The following is a 21,290-nucleotide window of genomic DNA, read 5'->3' as shown; positions in this document are numbered from 1 at the left end:
GCCTGTAGTCCCAGCTCCTCAGGAAGCTGAGGCAGAAGGATCACTTCAGCCCAGGATGTCAAGGCTGCAGCGAGCTGTGGTCATGCTACTGCACTCCAGCCTGGGCAAGAGTGAGACCCTGTCTCAAAAGATTGCTTTCTGCTATATTTTCATTTTTCCTCTGGGTATGAAAAGGCTATCAGAATAGGAAGAATAAGTGCTAGTGTTCTATACCACTGTAGGTGACTGTAGTTAACAGTAGTATGTAGTTTCAGTTAGGAGGAAGATATTGAACGTCACCAACAAAAGGAGATGAAAAATGTTTGAGATGATGGATATATTAATAACCCTAACCTGACACTACACATTTTAGATGTCGAAACATCACTATGTACCCCATAAAATGTGTCATTATTATGAGTCAGTTTTCAAAACTGTTTAAGGCTATCAGAGGCTGGATGTGGTGGCATTGAGAGGCAGGAGGATTGCTTGAACCCAGGAATCAGAGGGTATATTGTGCTGTGTTCGTGCTTGTGAATAGCTGCTGTACTCCAGCCTGGGCAACATAGTGAGACCTTATCTCTAAAAAAATTTTTTTAATCGGTTTAAAAGTTCGAGGAAAAAGAAAGTCAATCAGAAAAGCAACTATACCAAAACAGGGTTATCCAAATGAGCTTCTCACTTCCTTAGATGGACTTCAGCTTACAGGATGACACGAGATGCGAGTAAGAAGCTATTTGCGCATTTCAGTTGTGTGACTTGTGTCTGCGTTGCTTTCCTTCCTTCCTTCTGTGGACTGAGAATGCTAGTGCCTTTGAATTTGTCTTTACAGGACCTGAGGGTCTTTTGATGGTAAGAGAATGAATGATCATTGCTGCCTTGCGTTCTATGTGATCGTCAGGCCTCGCCTCAGGATGGCAATTGTAGCCTGAGATGACGTAGCCCAAGTTGCATAGCAGAGCTGCTGTTCTGGAAACACTGTGCTGAGTGACCACCAACCTTCACAGTGCTAGTGTGCTTGCAGGCTGCGTCCAGGAGCAGTGTACACGAATAACTGCTGGCTGGTGTCTCATGGCTTGTTTGAGCTCTGGAACACTCAGCATTTGGGGACTTTTGCTATTTAGGTGTTTCCCTTGAAGTTTGGTTACTACTGCCTTAAGGAAATCAGAGAATATGAAAAACTTGCGTTCTAATTCTTCTTACTCTTTTCCAGGTGCTTCTCAGCTTCACGGGAAAGGGCCTGCTGTACCACGGAAATTGTGACCGCTTCAGAGGCAAGGCTTGCCACTTGGGTCTGGGTGGAATCAGAACGTGCAGGTCTCCCAGGATGTACACTCACTGCGCCCTTTCTGCTGCTTGGTGTTCTTCTGGAGGAGCGTGAGTTCTCAGTGGAGCGCTTCTCGGCACTTCTGATGTGCCTCCCACAGAGGGAGCCGAGCCCTTGCTGCTCAGGAGGTGCAGACTACCCCATGCTTTGGGCCTTGCGGCTCTGTCGCTAGACGGTTGTTAGAGGGGCAGCTCTAGGCTGGGGCGTGCGCTGGGCCGTGGTGGGAGGCATGGTGTTTACAGGCTCTGGTGGCAGAGCAGTTGGCACACCTGCAGGTGAATCTGCCTGACCCCCTGGCATTTGGTCAGAGTACCTCAGAGCACCCCACTGCTCAGGGGCTCCTTCTGGCTGCAGTAAGCTCCCTGGATGGTCACAGTGCCGCCTCATCCCCAGGCTGTGTGCTCAAGAGGACAAAACCCAGGCCAGAGCCACAACTGGGAGACCTGCATTTTCCCTGCAAAATACTAAGAACACCTAGGATGTGCTCACTGTGGGGGCCAGTTTCTCCTCGGAACATGACAATGAAGCTCTTTTAGAGAAAAGACCTTTGTAGATTCAACAGTTGTGATAGGATTTTTACAGACACCTATTTTGGGCTCAGTTTTCATCATTACCATTAAATGCATTGGATAGAAGGGGACTGTTCTTCACACATCATATTATAGGAAGACATAATTCCAGTGCCTTTATGGTGGAGCAGAATTCGACAACACGTGTCCATTCAGCCCTCTGAGTGGATCTGAGATGAAGACCTTTTTAAAGATATGTCTGTATTGAAGACAAAGCCAGTTTTGAGTTTTGTACACTTGCACATCATTATCTGTGCTGTCCTGACTAGAAGGTTGTCTGGGCCCCAAAATTCCAAGTCCCAGTGTAGCCAGGGCTCCCATTTTGTTTTTCCAGAGTTCGTGGAGTTGGACTGCAGAGCCCAAAGCCCTTCATCTCTCTGAGGGTCAAGGATACCAGGGGTCCCAAGTCACAGATAGACATTCCAGTTTGTCTTCTTAGGAATCATTCTTAGGCAGTGCGGCAGAAGCAGGCCTCTGTGAAGTGTCTGCCAGGTAGAAATAGGCCTTGAAGTCCTGGGGCTCTCCAGGTGGTGGGGTTATGTGTCGACTTAAGGGTGATGTGCGGAAGAGCTTGGAGAGTGGATCAGAGAGACTAGGACAGTTAACTGCAGAGCTCCTAAGTCACCACTCAACCAGTGGCTGTTTCACAAGGATTTGAGGGCACTTGCCTGTCCTGTGAGGTCTGTGCCCCAAGGTGAGTCTGAACTCACTGCTCCAGCTAAGTGATCTCAGGCACGTTGAGAGTATACAGTGTCCTCAGCACATACACCTGTGGGAAAACGGACCGCTCTTGGCTCCTGACTCCCAGGGTACAGCACCCAGTAACTCATCCTTCATTCAGAGGTTTGCTGGCCTTCCCGGTTTCCCAAGGAGCAAGACCTCTGTCCGCCCTTTGGCCCGGCCTCTGCTCTGACTCCTTTTTTACATAAGAACCAATCTGTGTTTCACATTGGGCTAAGTGGATTCCTTATCCCTTTGTTATATATATTTTTTGCAACTTGGATTTCCAGTTTGTTTACAGAGTAGTCTTAGGTAGTAGCAAAAGAGCCAAAGAAGAGATTTGTATTGCTGAGCTCAAAGCCAAGCAGAGGCCGGCAGTGGAGGCTGAGCAGGGACTCTCCAGGCTTCTCTGCCCATAAACACCCGGGTCCCAGCCCCTCCTTCCTTTCCCTTTGGTGCTCCCTCCTCCCCATGTACCATTGCGCGTGCAGCTGGAGCAGAATACCCTCATTTTTAGGAATCTAGTGATGCCTCTTGCCTCAGGGAAACGTTTCTTTGATGGGGAGTTTGAGATTTCTTTTCCTTGTTTATGCTTTATTTGTGGTAATGAAAGAGCGAATGACTGAACAGCCATGGCAAGGCAGATCTACAGGTGAGGCTGCAGCAGAAGGTGGGGCAGAGTGGCCTCGGGGTCTGGGGGGCTGCAGGGGTTTCCTTGGCGCAGCGAAAGTCTCTGAGCACTTACCGGGCGTGGCCGTTTCTTAGGTGTGAGAGGGGCTGTGGCTTTTGTGCAGCGACTATGTTGGTGTTAGGGGTGGTGTGGAGATTGTTAATCTTGTATAAAGCAATTCAATAAATTGTTTCAAGGTTTCCAAAACATTTTTTCTCACTCTTTTCTTTCTACCATGTGGAAGTAGTTCTTCCTATAGGAGCTGTTATATATGGAATATCCATTTTGGCTGAAAGCCAAGAGGGAGTGGGGGAAATAAGCCTTGCATGCAAAAGAAGAAACGTGGACCGTAAAAGTAGACTCCAGCCACCAGGTTTATTTTCATGCTATAAATAAAGTTCCCTATTACTTCCCATTTTCTTATGTTCTACATGAGATACAGAGACCCAGAAATTTGCGTGGCGAATAATCAACTGTTTTGTATACCTAAATACCAATGAGATAATAAGCGAGACTTGTAAAGCACTGAAACTAAGGCTAACAGCAGCACAATCCACTATCAAAGGATTTAAATGCCAGAACTGTGAAACATTCTCTGTAGGTGCCAGTACAGTCTGGTTGACAATTAATGTCCACTCCAGCACCGAGGGCTGGACACTTCTGGTTTCTGTTCACCTTTCGTGGCTTGGAGCCCAGATCTGTCTCATGAGCAGAGTAACTACTGAGGAGGCTTCTCTGATGGAAAGTTGGTTTTAAGCCAGAAATCTGGAGAGATGTCATGCCAGGCAGCAGCCCCCGCGGGCCCCGGCCTTTGTGGGGCAGAGTGTCACTGTCTGGTGTGCCATCAGTACCCATGCTGCATGGAGTGGGCTTGGCTACTGTGGTTGGCTTGTCCTTTAGTAGTTTTCAGATTGTGTGCAGTTATCACGAGGAGTTTGTTGCTGGGAGTGTATAGGAAAAGGCATCGCAGTTGTCCAATCATTGGAGGATGAAGTGGGTCACTCAGGGTGAATGATGGTTGGGACGAGAGTTGCCTGTCTTCAGCCAGTGCTTGCCTGTCCCATATGTGGGCTGGACTCTGAGCAGCCTGGCAGCGAGGGTATGTATAAAATGCTTGGCCTGCACCAAGGCTAGGGAGAAGACAACACCAAGGAGGTCACTGCGTCGTAGTGACACTTCGTTACAAAGTGTCTACTTCTGCCCAGATACCAAGACCGCCAGCTCCTGGATGGACATATCCTTGTTGACATAGCGGTCGTACTGAGCAGGGGTCAGCCTGCCACTCTGCAGGGCCTCTTCGATGGAGAACTTCTTGCCAGACTTCCTGTCGTGTATCACTGAGGACTCCCCATTGGGACCCTTCACTGAGATCTCCTCCCAGTCGCACTCCTGGCTTCTGAGTTTCACGAACATGTTCCAGTCGATGAGCCCGGCACGGTGGGCTTCCTCCGGGGACAGCTCGCGGCCGGTGTCGGGGTGGATGACTACGATGGAGCGCCGCAGGTGGTTCTCCCGCTGCTCCCGCTTGACGGCCACGGAGCCCAGGCGCTTCTGCAGCTCGTCGATCTCGAGGTCTTTGTCCTTGGAGAGCCTCTTGAGGTCATCCAGTTCCCTCTCCAGGGACCACAGTCTGGAGTCATGGTTGGTCCCAGAGTCCGCCACGGTCATGTTCCGCAGGTCTCGTGTTTCTGTCGCTGCCATGTCAATTTCTGATTGGAGCCTTCGCGTCTCCAGCTGCAGGTTTTGCCTCTCCAGCTGTAATTTGTGGTTCTCTTCCCTTAGAAAGTCTAGTTCCTTGGATGACTTGGAGTTATGGAATTCCAGCTCCGAAAGCCTGGCTTCCAGCCGGCTCACCTCGACGTCCAGCTCGCGCTTGCTGCGACTCTCCTCCTCCAGGCTGCTCCTGAGCCTCTGGATCTCTTGCTCGGTGTCGCCCTTCTCCACCTGGACACTCTCGGAGAGCACCACCTTCTCCTTGACATCCGCCTTCTCCAGTGTAGCCAGTTTCCTCCGGAGGGTCTCAAGCTCACCCTCCAGGAGCTGCCGCCGGTGCTGCTCTTCTTCCAGCTGGAGTCGGAGCAGGGCATGCTCTCGCGCCTGCTGCGGGTCCTGCTGCAGCACCACCTTCTGCTTGCGGGTTACCTTCTCACGGGCCTCAGCTTCTTCCTGCTCCAGTGCTGCCAGCCGCTGCTGCAACCGCTGCACCTCACGCTCGGCCTCCCTGCGGGCCTGCCGCTCCCGCTCCAGCTCCTCCAGCTGCCGTTCAAGCTCAGTGCGCCGGCGCTGCAGCCGCCGCAGCTCTGCCCGCAGCTTGTCAATCTGCCGCAGCTCCATGTCGATGCTCTCGGCGAAAGCGCTCACCTCGGCCCGCAGGCCTGGCTCCTCCTCATACCTGACCACCTCCTGCTGCACCACCCTTTCCTTCACCCGCGAGAGCTCCTCCTCTTTCCGGGCGATCTGCTCTTCCTGGGAAGCTCTCTCCCTCTCCAGATCCACTTGCTTCTTCTGCTCCTCTGAGAGCTTTGCCCTCAGAGACGCTACCTCCTCCTTGGTTTGAGGATCTTCTTGGAATTGGAGGATCTCCTGGACTACCTCTTTGGTCTGGACCTGGGGTTTGGTGTCTTTCAGGGCCTGGATTTCCTTTTTCAGCTGGTAGATCTCTAAATCACACCTTTCGATCAGTCTGGTCTTGTCCACGATCTCCTCCCTGAGCCGCTGAAGCTCCTTCTCCATCTCGGGGTCAGTCTTGTACTTAATGACTTCCTTAGTCACCTCTTTGACTTCCACCTGGGGGCCTCGCCTCCTGAGGGCCTCCAGTTCGCTCTGGTAGCTCCGGAGCTGCTCCTCGGCACCCCGGTACTTTCTCTCCTGCTCCACAAGCTCCAGGCGGAGGTTCGCCACTTCACTCTCCACCTTGGGGTCTGGCCGCACGATCTCCCGCACCTTCTCCTGCACCACCACTTTGGCGTTCTCCTCCTCCAAGGCCCATATCTTCCGGAGCAGCTCCGTCTTCTCCCTCTGGCTAGCGCGAGCCTTGGCAGCCTCGTCCTCGTATTGGCGGGTGAGATCGCTGACCTCCCTCTCGGTGGCCGCGTCCTTCTCCACTTTGAGCACCTCCTTGACGGTGATCTTGCCCTCGGCCATGGCCCGCTCCTTCTCTAGCCTCTTGAGCTTGTCCTGGAGGAAGCTCAGCTCCTCCTCCTGCTTCTCCCTGAGCTGGCCCTGGTGCTGGTGGTCCTCCTGCAGCTGCTGGTACTCTGCCTCCAGCTGGGGGTCATTCTGCAGTTTCACCACCTCTTTCTCCGTGACCTTCTCCTGCGCCCGGCTCTTCTCCTCAGCTAGGGCGGCCACATGCTGCTGCAGAAGGAGCACCTCTGCCTCCCGGGCGCCCTTCTGCCGCCTCAGTGCCTCCAGCTCCTCCCGCAGCTGCAAGACCTCATCTGCCTGGGCCCTGTCAGGCTCGATGCGCAGGACCTCCTTGACCACGTACTCCTGCCCCCCATCCCTGGTCTCCTGCTCCAGGGCATGCAGCTGCAGGTGCAGTGCCTCCAGCTCCTCCTGCAGCAGCTGGTTCTTGTGCTGCTCCTCTGCCAGCGTCCGCTGCAGCTGCTGGAAGCTCTCCTCCAGCATAGGATCCGGCACCTTCTTGAGCACCTCTTTCCTCACCACCGATTCCTGAGGCCCCTGATTCCTCAAGGTCCGGATTTCTTCTTGGGTGCTCGTGACCTCGTTCTCCAGCTGCTGCCTCCGCTCAGTCTCCTCATCCAGTTCCTTCCTGATCTTCCACGCCTCCTCCACTCCAGAGGCCGGCCTGTTCCTTTGCAGGGTCTCATAGGTCACTTCTACTTCTGGCTGCTGTGATGGAGAAGACAAGACAAGGTTAAAGCCAGGCTCTGGCAGCACATGTGGGGCCTTTCCCCACCTGGTCAGAGTGGCTGTCCTGTGGTCCCAAAGGGACTCCCTCAGCGCCAGTTCATGTTAGTTGTAGAGTTCTAGGGTTACTTTCAAAAATGATCAAACAACTAGTTTGGGGTTTTTTTAATCAGGTAAAACATTTTTGAGCTGTGGAAGAGTTTAAAATGAAACCACGGTCTCCCACCTCTGGTCCCCTTCCTAGGGCGTGTCTGTCAGCCTTGGAGATGCTATCTGTGCTCACACAAGCATGTCTGTCTGTAGTATGCACCATGTGTTTATCTTTGCTGCACAAATGGTATTCTTGCTGTGTGCGCTGCTGCTGACTGCACTTACAGAGCTCATTCCAGCTCAGCACAGAGAGTGCTGCTTCAGGATTTACCAGCAGCATGGTTTCCACTCTGGACAGACCGCAGTTTAGCCCATTGCTGATGAAGACTGAAGTGCTTCCAATGTCTTGCTATTAATTTTTTGAGACAGCCTTGCTCTGTTGCCCAGGCTGGAGTGCAGTGGCGCAATCTTGGCTCCCTGCAACCTCCACCTCCTGGGTTCAAGCAATTCTCCTGCCTCAGTCTCCTGAGTAGCTGGGATTACAGGCATGCGCCACGACGCCCAGCTAGTTTTTGTATTTTTAGTAGAGATGGAGTCTTACCATGTTGGCCAGGCTGGTCTCGAACTCCTGACCTCAGGTGATCAACCCACCTCGGTCTCCCAAAGTGCTGTGATTATAAGCTTCAGCCACCGTGCCCAGCTGAAAATAGCATTCACTTTCAGCAGCCGTTTATTGAGTTGAGTAAGTTCTCATGTCAGTAGAAGCATTGGCTCGGGCCAGTCTTTGCAGTGGCCCTGCCCAGAAACGTTAGCAAGGGGACACTTCCATCAATTCACAGACCATTTCTCTAAGACAGAGTCTGTATTTGTCACCTGGTAGAACAGCCTGAAGTAGAATTTCTTACTAAGATCAGTTACCTGTCTCAGGAGATTCAGAGCAAACTCCAGATTCTGCAGCCTCTGTCTGTTGATGGCATAAACTTCAGTGAACTTGGCGGCAAGTGCTGCTTCCTGCAGAGAAGAGGATTAGGAGAGCGGTCAACAAACAGTTGTCAACAGGGTAAGCAACAGAGAGCGAGACAGCGTGGACGTGGTTCTTGAGAAGTGGGGAATTTGGGGGTAGAGGCATAGCTCTTGCCCACTCCTGCCTGGAGTTAGACTGTAGCCTCACCGGTGGAGAGAAAACTGGATCTCGAGGCAGAAGATCCAGGCCAGGGTCTCGGCCACACTGACTTTGAGCAAGTTTTTCTGCCTGTTAGAGCACCAGTGTTCTCTCTCGTGTGTACAAGAGACTAATATCAGCCCTCCACTATACTTACTGAGGTGAGCAAAACAGGAATTTCCCAGATCCATGGTTCTGACCCTGACATTTCTGTTCAGCTGTGTTTTCAGAAATTTTTATTTTTTAAAGACAGAATCTCTTTCACTCAGACTGAAGTGCCGTGGTGTGATTGCAGCTCACTGCAGCCTTGAACTCCTGGGCCCAAGTGATCCTCCCTCCTCAACCTCCCAAGTAGCTGGGACTACAGGTTTGTACCACCACGCCTGGCTAATTTTTTTGTAGATATCGGGTCCTGCTTTGTTGCCCAGGCTGGTCTCAAACTCCTGGGCACAGGCAGTTCTCCCACCTCGGCCTCCCAAAGTGCTAGGATTACAGGAGTGAGCCACTGCGCCCGGTCTTGCTGTCTTTCTAGGCATATCGATGTCACTGCCCTAGAACAAGTTCCTCATCTTCTCTTACCAAACCTGTTTGCACACAGGAGGGCTCTCAGTGGCTTCCCTGTTGTGTGCGCATCTCTGAGGCCGGCACGTGACACCATGCTCCCTGGGGAGCAGGGCAGCTTGGCCTCCACCTCAGTCCCGAGGCCGCCCGGCCCACAGAACTCACCTCTTCCTTCACTTTGGCAGCAGGAGATTGGAGCCTGGCTCTCTTGCTCACGTGGCTGCTCCTTCCATTCTCCAAGTCGAGAAGAGACCTTAGTTTTTCTGCTTCTAACTCATAGTCCTGCATGAGGGAGAGACATGGCAGAGGGGAGATTAAAACAGCTGAGAAGAGACGGAGATGTTCCTGTACCCCTTCTGGCTGACCCAGACCTGCCCTGTGCCATGTGCTGGTTTTATAATCTGCATGGGTCTTCCTCACAGCTGCACCCTGTAGGGATTGCCAGGAGGTTTTGAGAATTACTGCTACCTCAGCAGTACATAGCTCCATCACTCAGTAACATAGGAGACAAGAAGAAGCACCTCCCGAATTCCCGTCCCAGCCTTCCTACATGCCTAGAGATTTTCACATTCTGCTGCTGCTTTTAACATTGTACCATAACCCTGTCTCCCCTTGCCACCACCTCTTCTCATGTTTACCAGCTTGCTGACTTTATAATCCATCAGGTGGATGTGTGCTGATTCACGCAGCTTTCCCCTTCCACTGGACACCAGTCCTCTCCAGCTTACTAGTTTTGCTATTGTAAATAGTGCTGTTGCAACAATTTTGTTTATCCTGCATTTTTTTTTTTTTTTGTATTTTTTCCTCGAGGATAAATTCCCCCAAAGAGTTTACTGCTTCACAGTATAAAACCCTTTTACAGCATTCCATGTCTAGTACCATGCTGTTTTCCCAAAAGCCTGTGCCAGTTTGCACAGCAGCCGGCAGTGCCTCAGATGGCCAGCTCCACCCCCACGTGCCAGGGCCGGTGCTTGCTGCTTCTCTGACCAGGGGACGGTAGAACAAGGCCCCTGCTGTTGTTTGTGCTTCGGGCAGAAGTTTCCCGGCTCACCTTTACAGCTTGCTGGTACTGCTGGGAATTGGCACAGATCTTCTGTACTTCCTGCTCCCTACTTGCTATGTCATCTAGCAGGTTCTGTAAGACAGAGTTTAAAAATCAAAACTAGGGCCGGGCGTGGTGGCTCACGCTTGTAATCCCAGCACTTTGGGAGGCCGAGGCGGGCGGATCACGAGGTCAGGAGATCGAGACCACGGTGAAACCCCGTCTCTACTAAAAATACAAAGAATTAGCCGGGCGTGGTGGCGGGCGCCTGTAGTCCCAGCTACTTGGAGAGGCTGAGGCAGGAGAATGGCGTGAACCCAGGAGGTGGAGCTTGCAGTGAGCCGAGATCGCGCCACTGCACTCCAGCCTGGGCGACAGAACGAGACTCCGTCTCAAAAAATAAAAATAAAATCAAAATCAAAACTAACTGGAAAAAAAATTTTAAAAAGCAACCATGGATGAAGTAGCTGGAAATCCCAGAATCTGAATTTATTCTTCTCTGGCACAAAGTATGATGAATGGCTCCCTTGTATACATTTTTATTCATTGCAAAAGGCAGTTCTTTTTTTTTTTTTTTTTTTTTTTTGAGACAGTCTCATTGCATCGCCCAGGCTGGAGTACAGTGGTGGGATCTCGGCTCACTGCAATCTTAGCCTCCTGGGTTCAAGCAATTCTCCTGCCTCAGCCTCCCAAGTAGCTGGGACTACAGGCTCCTGCCACCATACCCGGCTAATTTTTTTTCTGTATTTTTAGTAGAGATGGGGTTTCACTATGTTGGCCAGGCTGGTCTTGAACTCCTCAACTTGTGATCCACCTGCCTCAGCCTCCCAAAATGCTGGGATTAGGCAGTTCTAAGGCTCTGTGAAGAAGGGCCAAGATCATTATCTCTGCTAGGAAACAAATGTTTACTGATGATTTGGACCACCAGACACTGTTCTGCTCTCTGACTTAGATTATCTCATTTAATCTTCAAACGATGCCAGGAGGTAAGGATCGTGACCTCCGGCTTATGAGTGAGGAAAGTAAAGCTTCTGAGGTGGGGATGTGGCTGATGGGGTGGACCTGGGATGTGCATCTCAGCCGTTGGCTTCCCGTGTTCCTCCCTCACCCCAAGGCACTGCGTCGGGCATGGGGGAGGCAGGAGTCCCAACTTTGGAAATAGGATTTTCCCCACAAAGGCGGCGGCTCATTCTGTAGCTGTTCACTCACATAGCCAACCCACGCCAAGCGACCATTCTGCACCAGGCCCTGTGCGGGGCACTAAGCTGGGAGAGGTAAGTGACACACTCAGTTCTTGTTCTTAGAGGGTTGGGTGTTGGGAGCTTGAGCTGAGGCCCAGGGAGGACACAGCTGTGGCAGGCCTCTGCCCTGCTCCACCTCCCAAAGGCTCGGCGTCCCAGAAAGGGGCTTGCTGACCTCTGACCCTCCCTTGCCAGTGTGTGCCTGGGCCTGCAGAAGCGGCCATCTCACCTTCTGGTTCTTCAGCTTGGTCTCCATCTGGCTGAGGCTGTCTGTCTCCTGGGGCTCGTAACTGGGGATGCTGGCTAGGAACTGCAGCACGTGGTCATGGCCGTGGCGGAAGTCCTCGTAGGCCACCTTGGCGCTCTGTAGGCTCTGCGCCCTGCCAAGGCAAAGCATTCAGGCCTCAGCAGCAGCAAACAGATGCCTCACGGAGCCCTCATTTTTTTAAAAAAGTGGGAAACAACCAAATGTAACAACTAGAAATACCCCAAGTATCTCCCACACAGGGTGGGTGGTAATTAGGGAACGTCAGGTTAGACTGTGGAGAACCAGGTGGGTCCATATACAATGACTTGCAGAGATGCCCATTGTGGATTACAGGACCCAGGTAAGCATGACTCAAAGGAGAGACCACAGGACTGTCAGAGAATCTGACAAACTGACCAAAAAGAGAAACAGCAAGATCTGTGGGACATAGCTAAAGCATTGCTTAGAGGGAATTAGATCGCATTCTCAGAAAACAAAAACGGCCACCACCCACCGCACCCTCACCTGCGCTCCACCTGCTGGCTCAGGTTGTCAAAACGCTGGCCCAGCTTGTGCACCTCGGCCTCCTGGCGCTCCAGGTCTGGGCAGTGCTCCTGGAAGCGGCTGGCCAGTGTGCTCGAGCACTGCTTGGCCGCCTGCAAGTTCCGCTCCACCTCACCCAGGAGGGACTTCTGGGCCTGTAACTCAGAGGCCATGGCCTGGCGGGGCAGAGGAGGAGACGGCGGTGCTACGGCCAGAGCTCCCAGAGCCAGGCAATGACACCCCCCGAAGCCCCTGGGCGGCTGGCTATAGGAGGGTGGGCGAGGTCACAAGTAGGAAGGACTGGAGCCTTGCTCTGTATATCCCAAACCTGGGTCACTTCTGCCATCTTCTGTTTTATTACAATGAACAAAGTCCTGAAAAACTAACTTCTAAAAACTGCAGCAGGCAGCTCCTGCCCTGCACTAGAACAGCCTGCCACTGTCTGGGCGTGAGGCCGTGGCAAAAGCAAGTCGTGAGATGGGAGTGTGAATAAGGGACCTCAGGTCACAGACTTGAATGTTTCCTGCGCTCAGGCAATGTGGGAAGGGGGCCCGTGGCAACTGTGAGGTAAGCAGGCTGAGGAGGCAGCTGCACCTCTGCCCACTGACTTGCCCTCTGGGCTGCAGCCCAGGATGCCAGCTCTGCTCAGCAAGAGATACTGGGAACATGGATTGTTATGTGCTTTATGCTTTTCTTTTTTTTTTTTTTAAAGAGATAGGGTCTTGCAACATTGTCCAGGCGGCTGGACTTAAACTCTGGGGCTCAAGCAATCCCACCCCAGCCTCCTGAACGGCTGGTGTCACAGGCATGTGCCACTACACTGGCTGTTGCAGATATTTGATCTTAAAATGCTGGCACCTGAAATCCCATAAAATAGCTCAGATTTGTGCTGCGGGTCTCCATTTGCAGTTCCCAATTTGGGCATTCCAAACCCGGGGAGACTGGATGCTGGTGTCCTCGTCTGTCCAGACGGGGCGGGTGGATGTGCCTGATGCCCTCACCTGCTCAGAGAAGGACTCCCAGGGCTTGGGCCCCAGACTCACTGCCAACTCCTGCCCCTTGCTGTCCAGGATATGGCTGCTCTCAGGCACTGTGTCATCCTGATTCAGATGGTTCTCGTGAGTGGCCAGCAACTCCCAGCCCTGCTGCAGGCTCTTCTCCAGGCGGTTGGCCACATCAACCCTGAGGACACCAGTCAGGCGTCGGGGGATGCCCACCTGGTCCCCTGACCCACCCCAACCTCCATGCTGCCTGTCTGCCACCCACTTCTCCTGGGCCAAGTCCAGCAGCTGCACGAGGCGCTCGTATTTCCGGTTGGTGTCCTCCACCCGGGTCCTCAGCAGGGGTGTGGTGCCACTGCCTGGGAGGGCCTGGATGAAGGCTTCGCCCTCAGCTGTGCTCCGCGTCTTCTCAGGCTCAATCTGCAGTAGCTCGTTGGTGATGTTCTGTGGGGACCAGGGCCCGCAGTTTTGGACACAGCCAGGCAGCCCCTTCCCCTGAGGATGTGCCCAGGGTGGGCACAGATTCCCTCATCAGGCACAGTGGAAGCAGCTGGAGAGGCCTGGCACACTCTGGGGCCCTGACCCGGCGTCTGGACCCCAGCCTGAGGGCTGCATTTTTCACGAGCATCCCAGGGAACCGCTGAGGTAGACTGTGGACACCAGAAGCACTAGTGACACCAGAAGCACCCAGGCAGCTGCCGGGCCTGTGCTGTTCTCAGCACTGCATGCAGACGCTTCTGTTTAATCTTTGCGGCAACCCTGGGTGGTGAGTACTACGACTCCACCCAGTCACGGGTCGGGGCGTGACGACTCCCAGCAGCTTAGGCACGGACTTGTGGGGTCAGGCTACACCCGAGACCAGCATCGGCCCGACTGGCCCCAACTTGGCCCTCACTGTGAGGCCCCATCAGGGGCTGTGGCACTTCTCCAATCCCAGATCCTCTTCTGTAAAACTGGAGTGCTACTCCCTGCCTCAGAGGGCTGCCTTGAGGATGTGGGAGACTTTGTATAGGAAAGGAGGTGGGGCCCCGCTACATCCCCCCTGGCATCAGCTCACCCTGTCTTCGCCATTGCCCTGCGAGCAGGGCCAACCCATCCTACCGAAGACACTGAGGCCTGGAGTTTATAAATATAAACGCTAATGTGTTTGTGGTCAAGCCAGCCGGTGACCCAGTCCTGCGGAATTCCACAGCCCATGTGCCATGCCAGGCATCAGATCGACAAGCCATGCAGGAACAATGCAAGTCTTGCCAGCTCTTTCTCCTGGGGAGGTGATGAGAGCAGCCCTGCCACCTCCATGACTCGGGACCTGGTTACATGCAGCAGGCTGTCCCTATCGGACACCTGCAGTGAATGTCCCAAGACTCCATGGGGAAAAGACCTCAAATAGGGGCCCCAGGGGGCCAGTGCAGGGCTCCCCGGGCCCCACCTGTGCTCCTGACCCGCAGGTACCTTGAGGTCCTTGGCCCGCTCAGCACTGTCCTGCACAGCCCGGCCTTGCTCCAGCGGTGGCCGCAGGATCCCTGTGATGGCCTTCTCCTGCCGGTCCAGGTCGCTGGCCACCTTGTCCAAGCCAGCAAGCACCTGCCGCCCCTGTAGGTCAGAGGCATCTGTGGAGGGAGGGAGGACACAGGCAGGTGTGACAACGGGCCAGGGGAGTGAGGCCCAGGGATGGACCTAGGCAGCCAGCCCCCCGCCGTCTCATCCACAGCACAGACCCTGGTCCAGCCCCTTGTCCCCGGTACCCCCAGAGTCTCAGGCAAGTGGCCCTGGCACCCACCTCCGGGATTCTCGGTCTTCAGCACCTCATACCGCTGCTGCAGCCTGCGTTTGCTCCCAGCTGCCTTCTGCCGCACACTCTGGTACTGGCTGCCCAGGCTGTGAGGACAGAAATGAGCTGGGAACCTGGGCAGCCCACCACCCCCTGCACCCACAGAGGTGGGACTGCAGACTCTGGCTGGGCAGACACCCCAGAGGAGCCTGACAGCTCCCTAGATGCAGACACCAAGTGCTCACTGTGGCACTGGCCTTTCCGTGCTCCTGGGCTCAGAACTCTTCTCCCTCCTTCCCTCCTCCTTCATAGGAAGTCTTACTACCTAAAATTGTCTGTCCAGTAATCTCCACCAAGATGTTACCCCTGAGGGAGCATACACAGTAGGTGCTCAATAAATACTTAATAAATGAAGGCATTCCTTGAATCATCCACTCATGCAAGGAGTTCCTGGGCACCTACTTTCTACCAGGTACTTAACTAGGCCCTGGAGAGAGGAAATTCAAGGAGCCCAGGCCCAACGAGACTGCCGCATACGCTAGTCACTTAATAAAAAGCGGTGCGTGCAGTGGAAGAAAGTGCCTGGGAGCAAAGAGGAGGCAGCCCCTATCCCAGCTGAGTCCTCCAGCCGAGGGGCTGGGGTCTGCAGGTACAGGGAGCAGTGAGTGCGGGAGCCAGGGGCCCTTAGAAACTGCTTAGAAACTCGTCAGGGGGCCAGGACGAAGCCCAGAGCTGGACATCCATGTTCAGTAAGTCAGCTGGCCCAGGATCTGCCCCTCTCCTGCGTGAACCTCCAAGAGGGTGCAGATGGAGAGTGTCAGCGACCCCCCGCTCCCCACAGGCTGAGGCCAAATCCCCAGGGCTATGAATGGGGCCTGAGAAGCCCTGGGGGTGGGACTGGTCCATGCAGGCTCCCGCGTTTGCCCTTGTACCTGTCAGCCAGAGCCAGGGCCTCAGGGTCTGTGGGGGGGATCACAAAACAGACGGCAGGAGCAATCAGCTTGTTCCCAGCGCTGTCCATGAGCTCCCAGCTCTCCCCGTTGTTCTTCTGCAGGGTGTAGCTGTAGCCCCGCGAGATCAGGCCCTGGCGGGGGCAGGCCAGAGTCAGGATCCCGGGGGGGGGCCCTGAGGGCCTGGGAGCCCGGTCACCATCTCACCCCGGACTCTTGGACCTGGGGAGCCCTGGCTCATCACTTGGACCCTCCCCGTAGAGTGGGGAGGGGCATGCAGGAGAAGCACATATGTTGAGGCTGCTGGCCCAGCAACCCACCTCCATTTCCCTTTGGGGAAACTTCCCTCCCAAATCCCAGTCCCTGTGGTCTCTCTCCATTCCCAAGCTCCAGATGGACACGTGACTTGGACCTGGCCAATGAGAGACTGGCATTCCCCAGCCACAGTCATTGGTATAGGGTGGACACTGGCGTTCCCAGCCACAGTGATTGGTGTACGGTGGACACGTGACTCACAGTGGGCCAATGAGAACCTGGCCTGGGACCTCTGAGGCGGGGCTGGGATTGCCAAGCTGGTGGAACACAAAGCCAGAGCAGCCGAGGTGGGGGTGGCATAGGGGTGCCAGTCGGCCTCCACGAGGGGAAGGGTTGGCAGAGTGACACCAACCACGGAGACAGGCACAGGCTCCTGAGAACAGCACCTGAGGCCCCGGATCCAACCATGTTACCCTAAAGGCTTTGTAGTGATGCGAACAGAGGAGCTGGCCCCGCGCACCTGCTCCCCCTCAAAGTCACAGAGTGCTTCCACCGGGATGGGCTTGAGCGGAGTCTCCCGGCGGTACTTGAGGGGCACCACCTGCTGGCCTCGCTTCTGCAGCCCCCGCACCACGTCCTCATACTTGTCCAGCACCTTCTCCTGGTCCTGGAGAGAACGGGGTCAGGGGCCCGGTTGAGACCAACAGCCTTTCCCCTGGTGGGAGGACGCCGAGCTGGGTTCAGCAGGTGGGGTGCTGTGGAGGGGCCTGTACAGGGCTGAGGGCAGGCATGATGTAGAGGGGTCCCCCGCCCCCAGGGCCAGCAGGGGTCCTGGGCCATCGCTCACATCCAGCTCCCGCAGCAAGAGCTCAATCTGGTACCGGTCCTTGAAGTCAGGGCCGTATTTCTGGTTCAGGTCCGAGTCCACCTTGCGCAGCAGCTCCTGAGCGTCCTTCATGTCTTTGTGAAACTAGGGGAAAAGGTGGCTCTGTTACAGCCAGGAAACCACTAGAAGCACCTGGGCTTCTGTCCGAGGCTTCAAGCTCATCCCTCAGGCGGGGCTGGGCCTCCGGTTCACCTGGAGTCCAGCATGGGACCCTGTGCTGAGCCTGAGGCTCCTCTGCGTGGAGACAGCCCCACCCTCCCTGAGCTGGCTCCTTAGGGGCCTCACTGGGAGAAGCCAGGTCCCTTCCCACCCATACACGAGATGCCACCTCTGTGACATGTTTTCTTGGATATATCAGTAAGTCTTGAGGTGTCTTTGATGCAATTCCTCTCTCTGTGCTAGGAACACCCAGACTTAATACTATAGCTTCTTTCTAGGTTTTGATAATAGCCTCCCCTTCTTGTTCTCGAAAATTCTCTTGCCCATTCTTCAGTCTATCAACTCTTGGTCACCGTCAGCTATCCCCTGGGCTGAGCACCTGGGCTGCAGCCATGAACAGGACCTGAAGCCCTCACCGTGCGGCTCAGTGAATGAGGAGTGACACGGCGTCGCCCACATCCAGCTTTCCCCAGACACCTCAATCCTAAGAATTACCTACAGCTTCTTAAGAACTCTCATTCCTCTGGAAACAGACAAGTGCCCAGCCACAGATGAGTGGATAAACACAGTGGTCTAGCCATACAATAGGATATGATTCAGCCATAAAAAGGGGTGAAGCACTGAAAATGCTACAACACGGATGAACCCGGAAAACATAATGCTCAGTGAGAGAAGCCAGACACAAAAGGGCAGAGACTGCATGATCCCACTGATTCTTCATATTCGTTCTAGATGTGAAACATCTGGAACAGGCAAGTCCATAGAGACAGCAAGAAGACCAGAGGTGACCTGGGGCTGGAGGAGTGGGAATGGAAAACTTACTGCCTAATGAGTACAGGATTTTTTTTTTTTTTTGAGGCGGAGTCTCACTCTGTCGCCCAGGCTGGAGTGCAATGGCGCAATCTCAGCTCACTGCAACCTCTGCCTCCTGGGTTCAAGCAGTTCTCCTGCCTCAGCCTCCCATCTGGGACTACGGATATGGGCCACCACACCTGGCTAACTTTTGTATTTTTAGTAGAGATGGGGTTTCATCATGTTGGCCAGGCTGGTCTTGAACTCCTGACCTCAGGTGATCCACTCGCCTCGGCTTCCCAAAGTGCTGGAATTACAGGCATGAGCTACTGTGCCCAGCCAGGGTATAGGGTTTCTGTTTGAGGTGATGGAAAGTTTTACAAGTAGATGGTGGTGATGGTTGCAAAACATTGCGAGTGCAATGAATGCCACTGAATTGTACACTTAAAAATGGCAAACTGGCCGGGTGCGGTGGCTCACGCCTGTAATCCCAGCACTTTAGGAGGCCGAGGCGGGAGGATCACCTGAGGTCAGGAGTTCGAGACCAGCCTGACCAACATGGCGAAACCCCGTCTTTACTGAAAATACAAAAATTAGCTGGGTGTTGTGGTGGGCACTTGTAATCCCAGCTGTTCAGGAGGCTGAGGCAGGAGAATCACTTGAACCCGGGAGGCGGAGGCTGCAGTGAGCTGAGATGGCACCACTGCACTCCAGCCTGGGTAACAAGGGCAAGACTCTCTCAAAAAAAAAAGAAAAAAAAAAGGCAAATTTTGTTTTATGTATCTGCATGTATATTATAGATTTTACCAAAATTAAAACCCCACACACTCACCCTGGGCCCCATGTGACCTGGGGAATCAGACTCTGGCCCTGGTCCCCAGGGAAGATGGACAGGGGCCGGCAAGCTTGGGACATGTGTGCACACGCCATCAGAAGCATGGGTGCCGGGGGCCTGGGATGGCTGCCCCGCAAGGCTCCTGGACCAAGCAGCACGAGGCCACACATGAGCCAGGTAGGCACTGAGCACTCTCCGAGAGTAGCACCCCTGGTGCTGGGGGGACTCCCAGGAGAGGTAGGTACCTGGTGGTAGTCCTCCATGTACTTGAGGTGGCTCTCCTCACAGATGAGCAGGTTCAGGTACTCCTTCCAGTCTGCGTGCACAGCCTCCATGTGCGCCTGCCAGGAAAAGAAGGGGCTGGTCACCACTGGGCAGGTACCGCAGACACCAAGGGAGGGACTGCTGGGATTTTGGGCTGGGGCATGGTGGGGGAGGGAGGCATCTGGCATCTGTCTGGGTGTGGCTACCACAGAGGTAGCCAGCTTCTGCTCAGGGGTGGGAGGAGGAGAGAGGGGTCACGTCAAGAAGCCAAACAGGGATGCCACGTATGGATGCCCAGGCTGTGCGGTGCACAAGGGACAAGTGGGGGCTGTGTCTGCCTAAAGTGGTGCCTCCAGCAAATCTGTACAAAGGCACCGTCATGGACCGAGCCGTGTCCCACCAAATCCATGACCCTGGCCAGGCATGGTGGCTCATGCCTGTAATTGCAGCACTTTGGGAGGCCGAGGCGGGCGGATCACCTGAGGTCAGGAGTTTGAGACTAGCCTGGCCCACATGTTGAGGCCCTGTCTCTACTAAAAATACAAAAATTAGCTGGGTGTGGTGGTGTGCGCCTGTAGTCCCAGCTGCTCAGGAGGCTGAGGCAGGAGAATTGTTTGAACCCGGGACGTGAAGGTTGCAGTGAGCCAAGGTTACACCACTGCACTCCAGCCTGGGCAATAACAGCAAAACTCCATCTCAGGCGGGGTTGGTGGGATTGTGGGGGTTGGGAAGAATGCGACCTTATTTGGGAATAAGATCTTTGCAGATGTCATTAGTTAAGGATCCTGAAATTAGGGTGAGCCCTAAATCCATTGACTGACATCCTTATAAGAAGAGAGGACACAGAGAGACATGGGGAGAGAAGGCCATGTGAAGACGGAGGAAGGGACTGGAATGATGCAGCCACAAGCCAAGGGCTGCTGGCAACCCCCAGAAGCTGGAAGAGCAAGGAAGGCACATGTCCTGGAGCTTCCAGAGGGAATGAGGCCCTAAGACACCTTGATTTCAGACTTACAGCCCACAGACCTCTGAGAGAATGAATTTCTGTTGTTTAAAGCCACTAAGTTTGTTTTAACTTGTTGCAGCAACTTCAGGAAACTAATACAGACCCCACAGGGGCTTCAGAAGTTCAGGGGCTGAGGGCAGAGGTGTCAACGGATCAGGATAAATGGAGGAGGCAGAGTCAGACACAGCAAGATACAGACAGACAGACACAAGACGCAGCTTGCAGGACCCCCAGCTCCGGGGTCAGCCCGAGCTTCAGGCGGCCCACAGGCAAAGGCTGACCAGAAGCCACCCTGGGGGAGGTGTCTGCTCTCGGGGTGCACGAACCTCAATGGAGTTCCTCCCGGGGTGCTCGGCCGCCAGCAGCTGGTCGCCCTCACTGTGCAGTTTGTTGATTCTCTCCTCTTTGGCCTCCAGGTTCCGGTTGATGAAATTCTGCAGTGGGGGGCAGTGGAGGGGCCTCAGTGCCCAGCCTGGCGGTCCCATGCTCCTTCCAGGGCTGCCTCCTCCCTGGCGCCCCAGGTCCCCCGCACCCACCTCATACTGGCGCCGGCGGCTGGGGTAGTCGAGGTTGCGGTCACTCCAGTCGTACTGCATGCGGCCCTTGGCCTGCTGGTCCAGCCAGTACAGCTCATTGGTGCAGCGCTGCATGTAGTCCTGCAGCGAACTCAGGTGCTGCTGCCGGGCCTGTGATGCTGCCTGAAGGGGCCGGGGCAAGGACAGGGCTGCGTCCTCAGCCCACTGCCACTGCTCCTTTCTTCCCCACCTCCTGCAGGGCCCAGCTATGGCCGGCCTGAGGACAAGCCCAGCTTAGCCACGTCCAGGCCAGGCCCCCTTAGACAAGTCACCTGAGCCCCTGAAACTCATTCATTCATTCATTCAGCAAATATTTACTGAGCATCTACTACGCGCTGGACATGGCTCCAGGCACTGGGGATACAGCAGTGAACGAATCACACAAAACCCTTACATTTTTCTGAAGGCTTAGTTTGCCCGTCTGTAAATGGGGATGATGACAGTCCTGACCTCACAGGGCACAGAGACTGGCATATAGTTGGTGCTCAACAAACATCAGTAACTATAGCTTCTACTTTTATCTGTATCATGATCATCTTATAGAGGGCTGGAAGGAAAGCACCACTTTACGTCTGAGAAGCGGGGGTGCAAGGGAAAGGAGGGATGTTTGCATTTTGGTACATGGGGCCCTCCACAAGCCAGCACCACGCGACGAACTTCTGCAACATTGACTCATTTCGTCCTCAAAGCGACCCTATGAGACAGGAACACGTAGGAACTCCATTTTGCAGATGAGGAAACTGAGGCTCCCAGAGGCTAAGTAACTCGCTCA

At 54.4% G+C, this 21,290-nt stretch overlaps 2 protein-coding genes across 2 annotated transcripts in view; one reads left to right on the top strand and one right to left on the bottom strand.

The window, feature by feature from the left end:
• The window catches only part of UBN1 (ubinuclein 1), a 38,585-nt gene extending 35,113 nt beyond the window's left edge, over positions 1-3,472 (top strand). The window contains exon 18 of the mRNA XM_030798772.1: positions 1,193-3,472. Coding sequence (XP_030654632.1) covers positions 1,193-1,242 — 50 coding nt within the window. The 3' untranslated portion in view covers positions 1,243-3,472. The remainder of the gene's footprint in view (positions 1-1,192) is intronic.
• Positions 3,473-3,619: 147 nt separating this feature from the next.
• Positions 3,620-21,290, bottom strand: part of PPL (periplakin) — a 55,151-nt gene continuing 37,480 nt past the window's right edge. Inside the window, exons 7-22 of the mRNA XM_030798769.1 lie at positions 20,480-20,641; positions 20,270-20,377; positions 18,919-19,014; positions 16,849-16,971; positions 16,522-16,668; positions 15,729-15,880; positions 14,806-14,903; positions 14,478-14,635; positions 13,291-13,469; positions 13,068-13,206; positions 12,007-12,200; positions 11,464-11,614; positions 10,003-10,086; positions 9,117-9,233; positions 8,147-8,239; positions 3,620-7,120 (exon numbers count right to left, since the gene is read on the bottom strand). Of these exons, the coding sequence (XP_030654629.1) occupies positions 4,457-7,120; positions 8,147-8,239; positions 9,117-9,233; positions 10,003-10,086; positions 11,464-11,614; positions 12,007-12,200; positions 13,068-13,206; positions 13,291-13,469; positions 14,478-14,635; positions 14,806-14,903; positions 15,729-15,880; positions 16,522-16,668; positions 16,849-16,971; positions 18,919-19,014; positions 20,270-20,377; positions 20,480-20,641 (4,665 nt within the window). The 3' untranslated portion in view covers positions 3,620-4,456. The remainder of the gene's footprint in view (positions 7,121-8,146; positions 8,240-9,116; positions 9,234-10,002; positions 10,087-11,463; positions 11,615-12,006; positions 12,201-13,067; positions 13,207-13,290; positions 13,470-14,477; positions 14,636-14,805; positions 14,904-15,728; positions 15,881-16,521; positions 16,669-16,848; positions 16,972-18,918; positions 19,015-20,269; positions 20,378-20,479; positions 20,642-21,290) is intronic.

This window comes from Nomascus leucogenys, chromosome 18 (genome assembly GCF_006542625.1).
Source record: "Nomascus leucogenys isolate Asia chromosome 18, Asia_NLE_v1, whole genome shotgun sequence".
Taxonomy (NCBI): Eukaryota; Metazoa; Chordata; class Mammalia; order Primates; family Hylobatidae; genus Nomascus; species Nomascus leucogenys.
The sequence above is the reverse complement of the archived record's forward strand: the minus strand, read 5'-3'. Positions and strand labels throughout refer to the sequence as shown.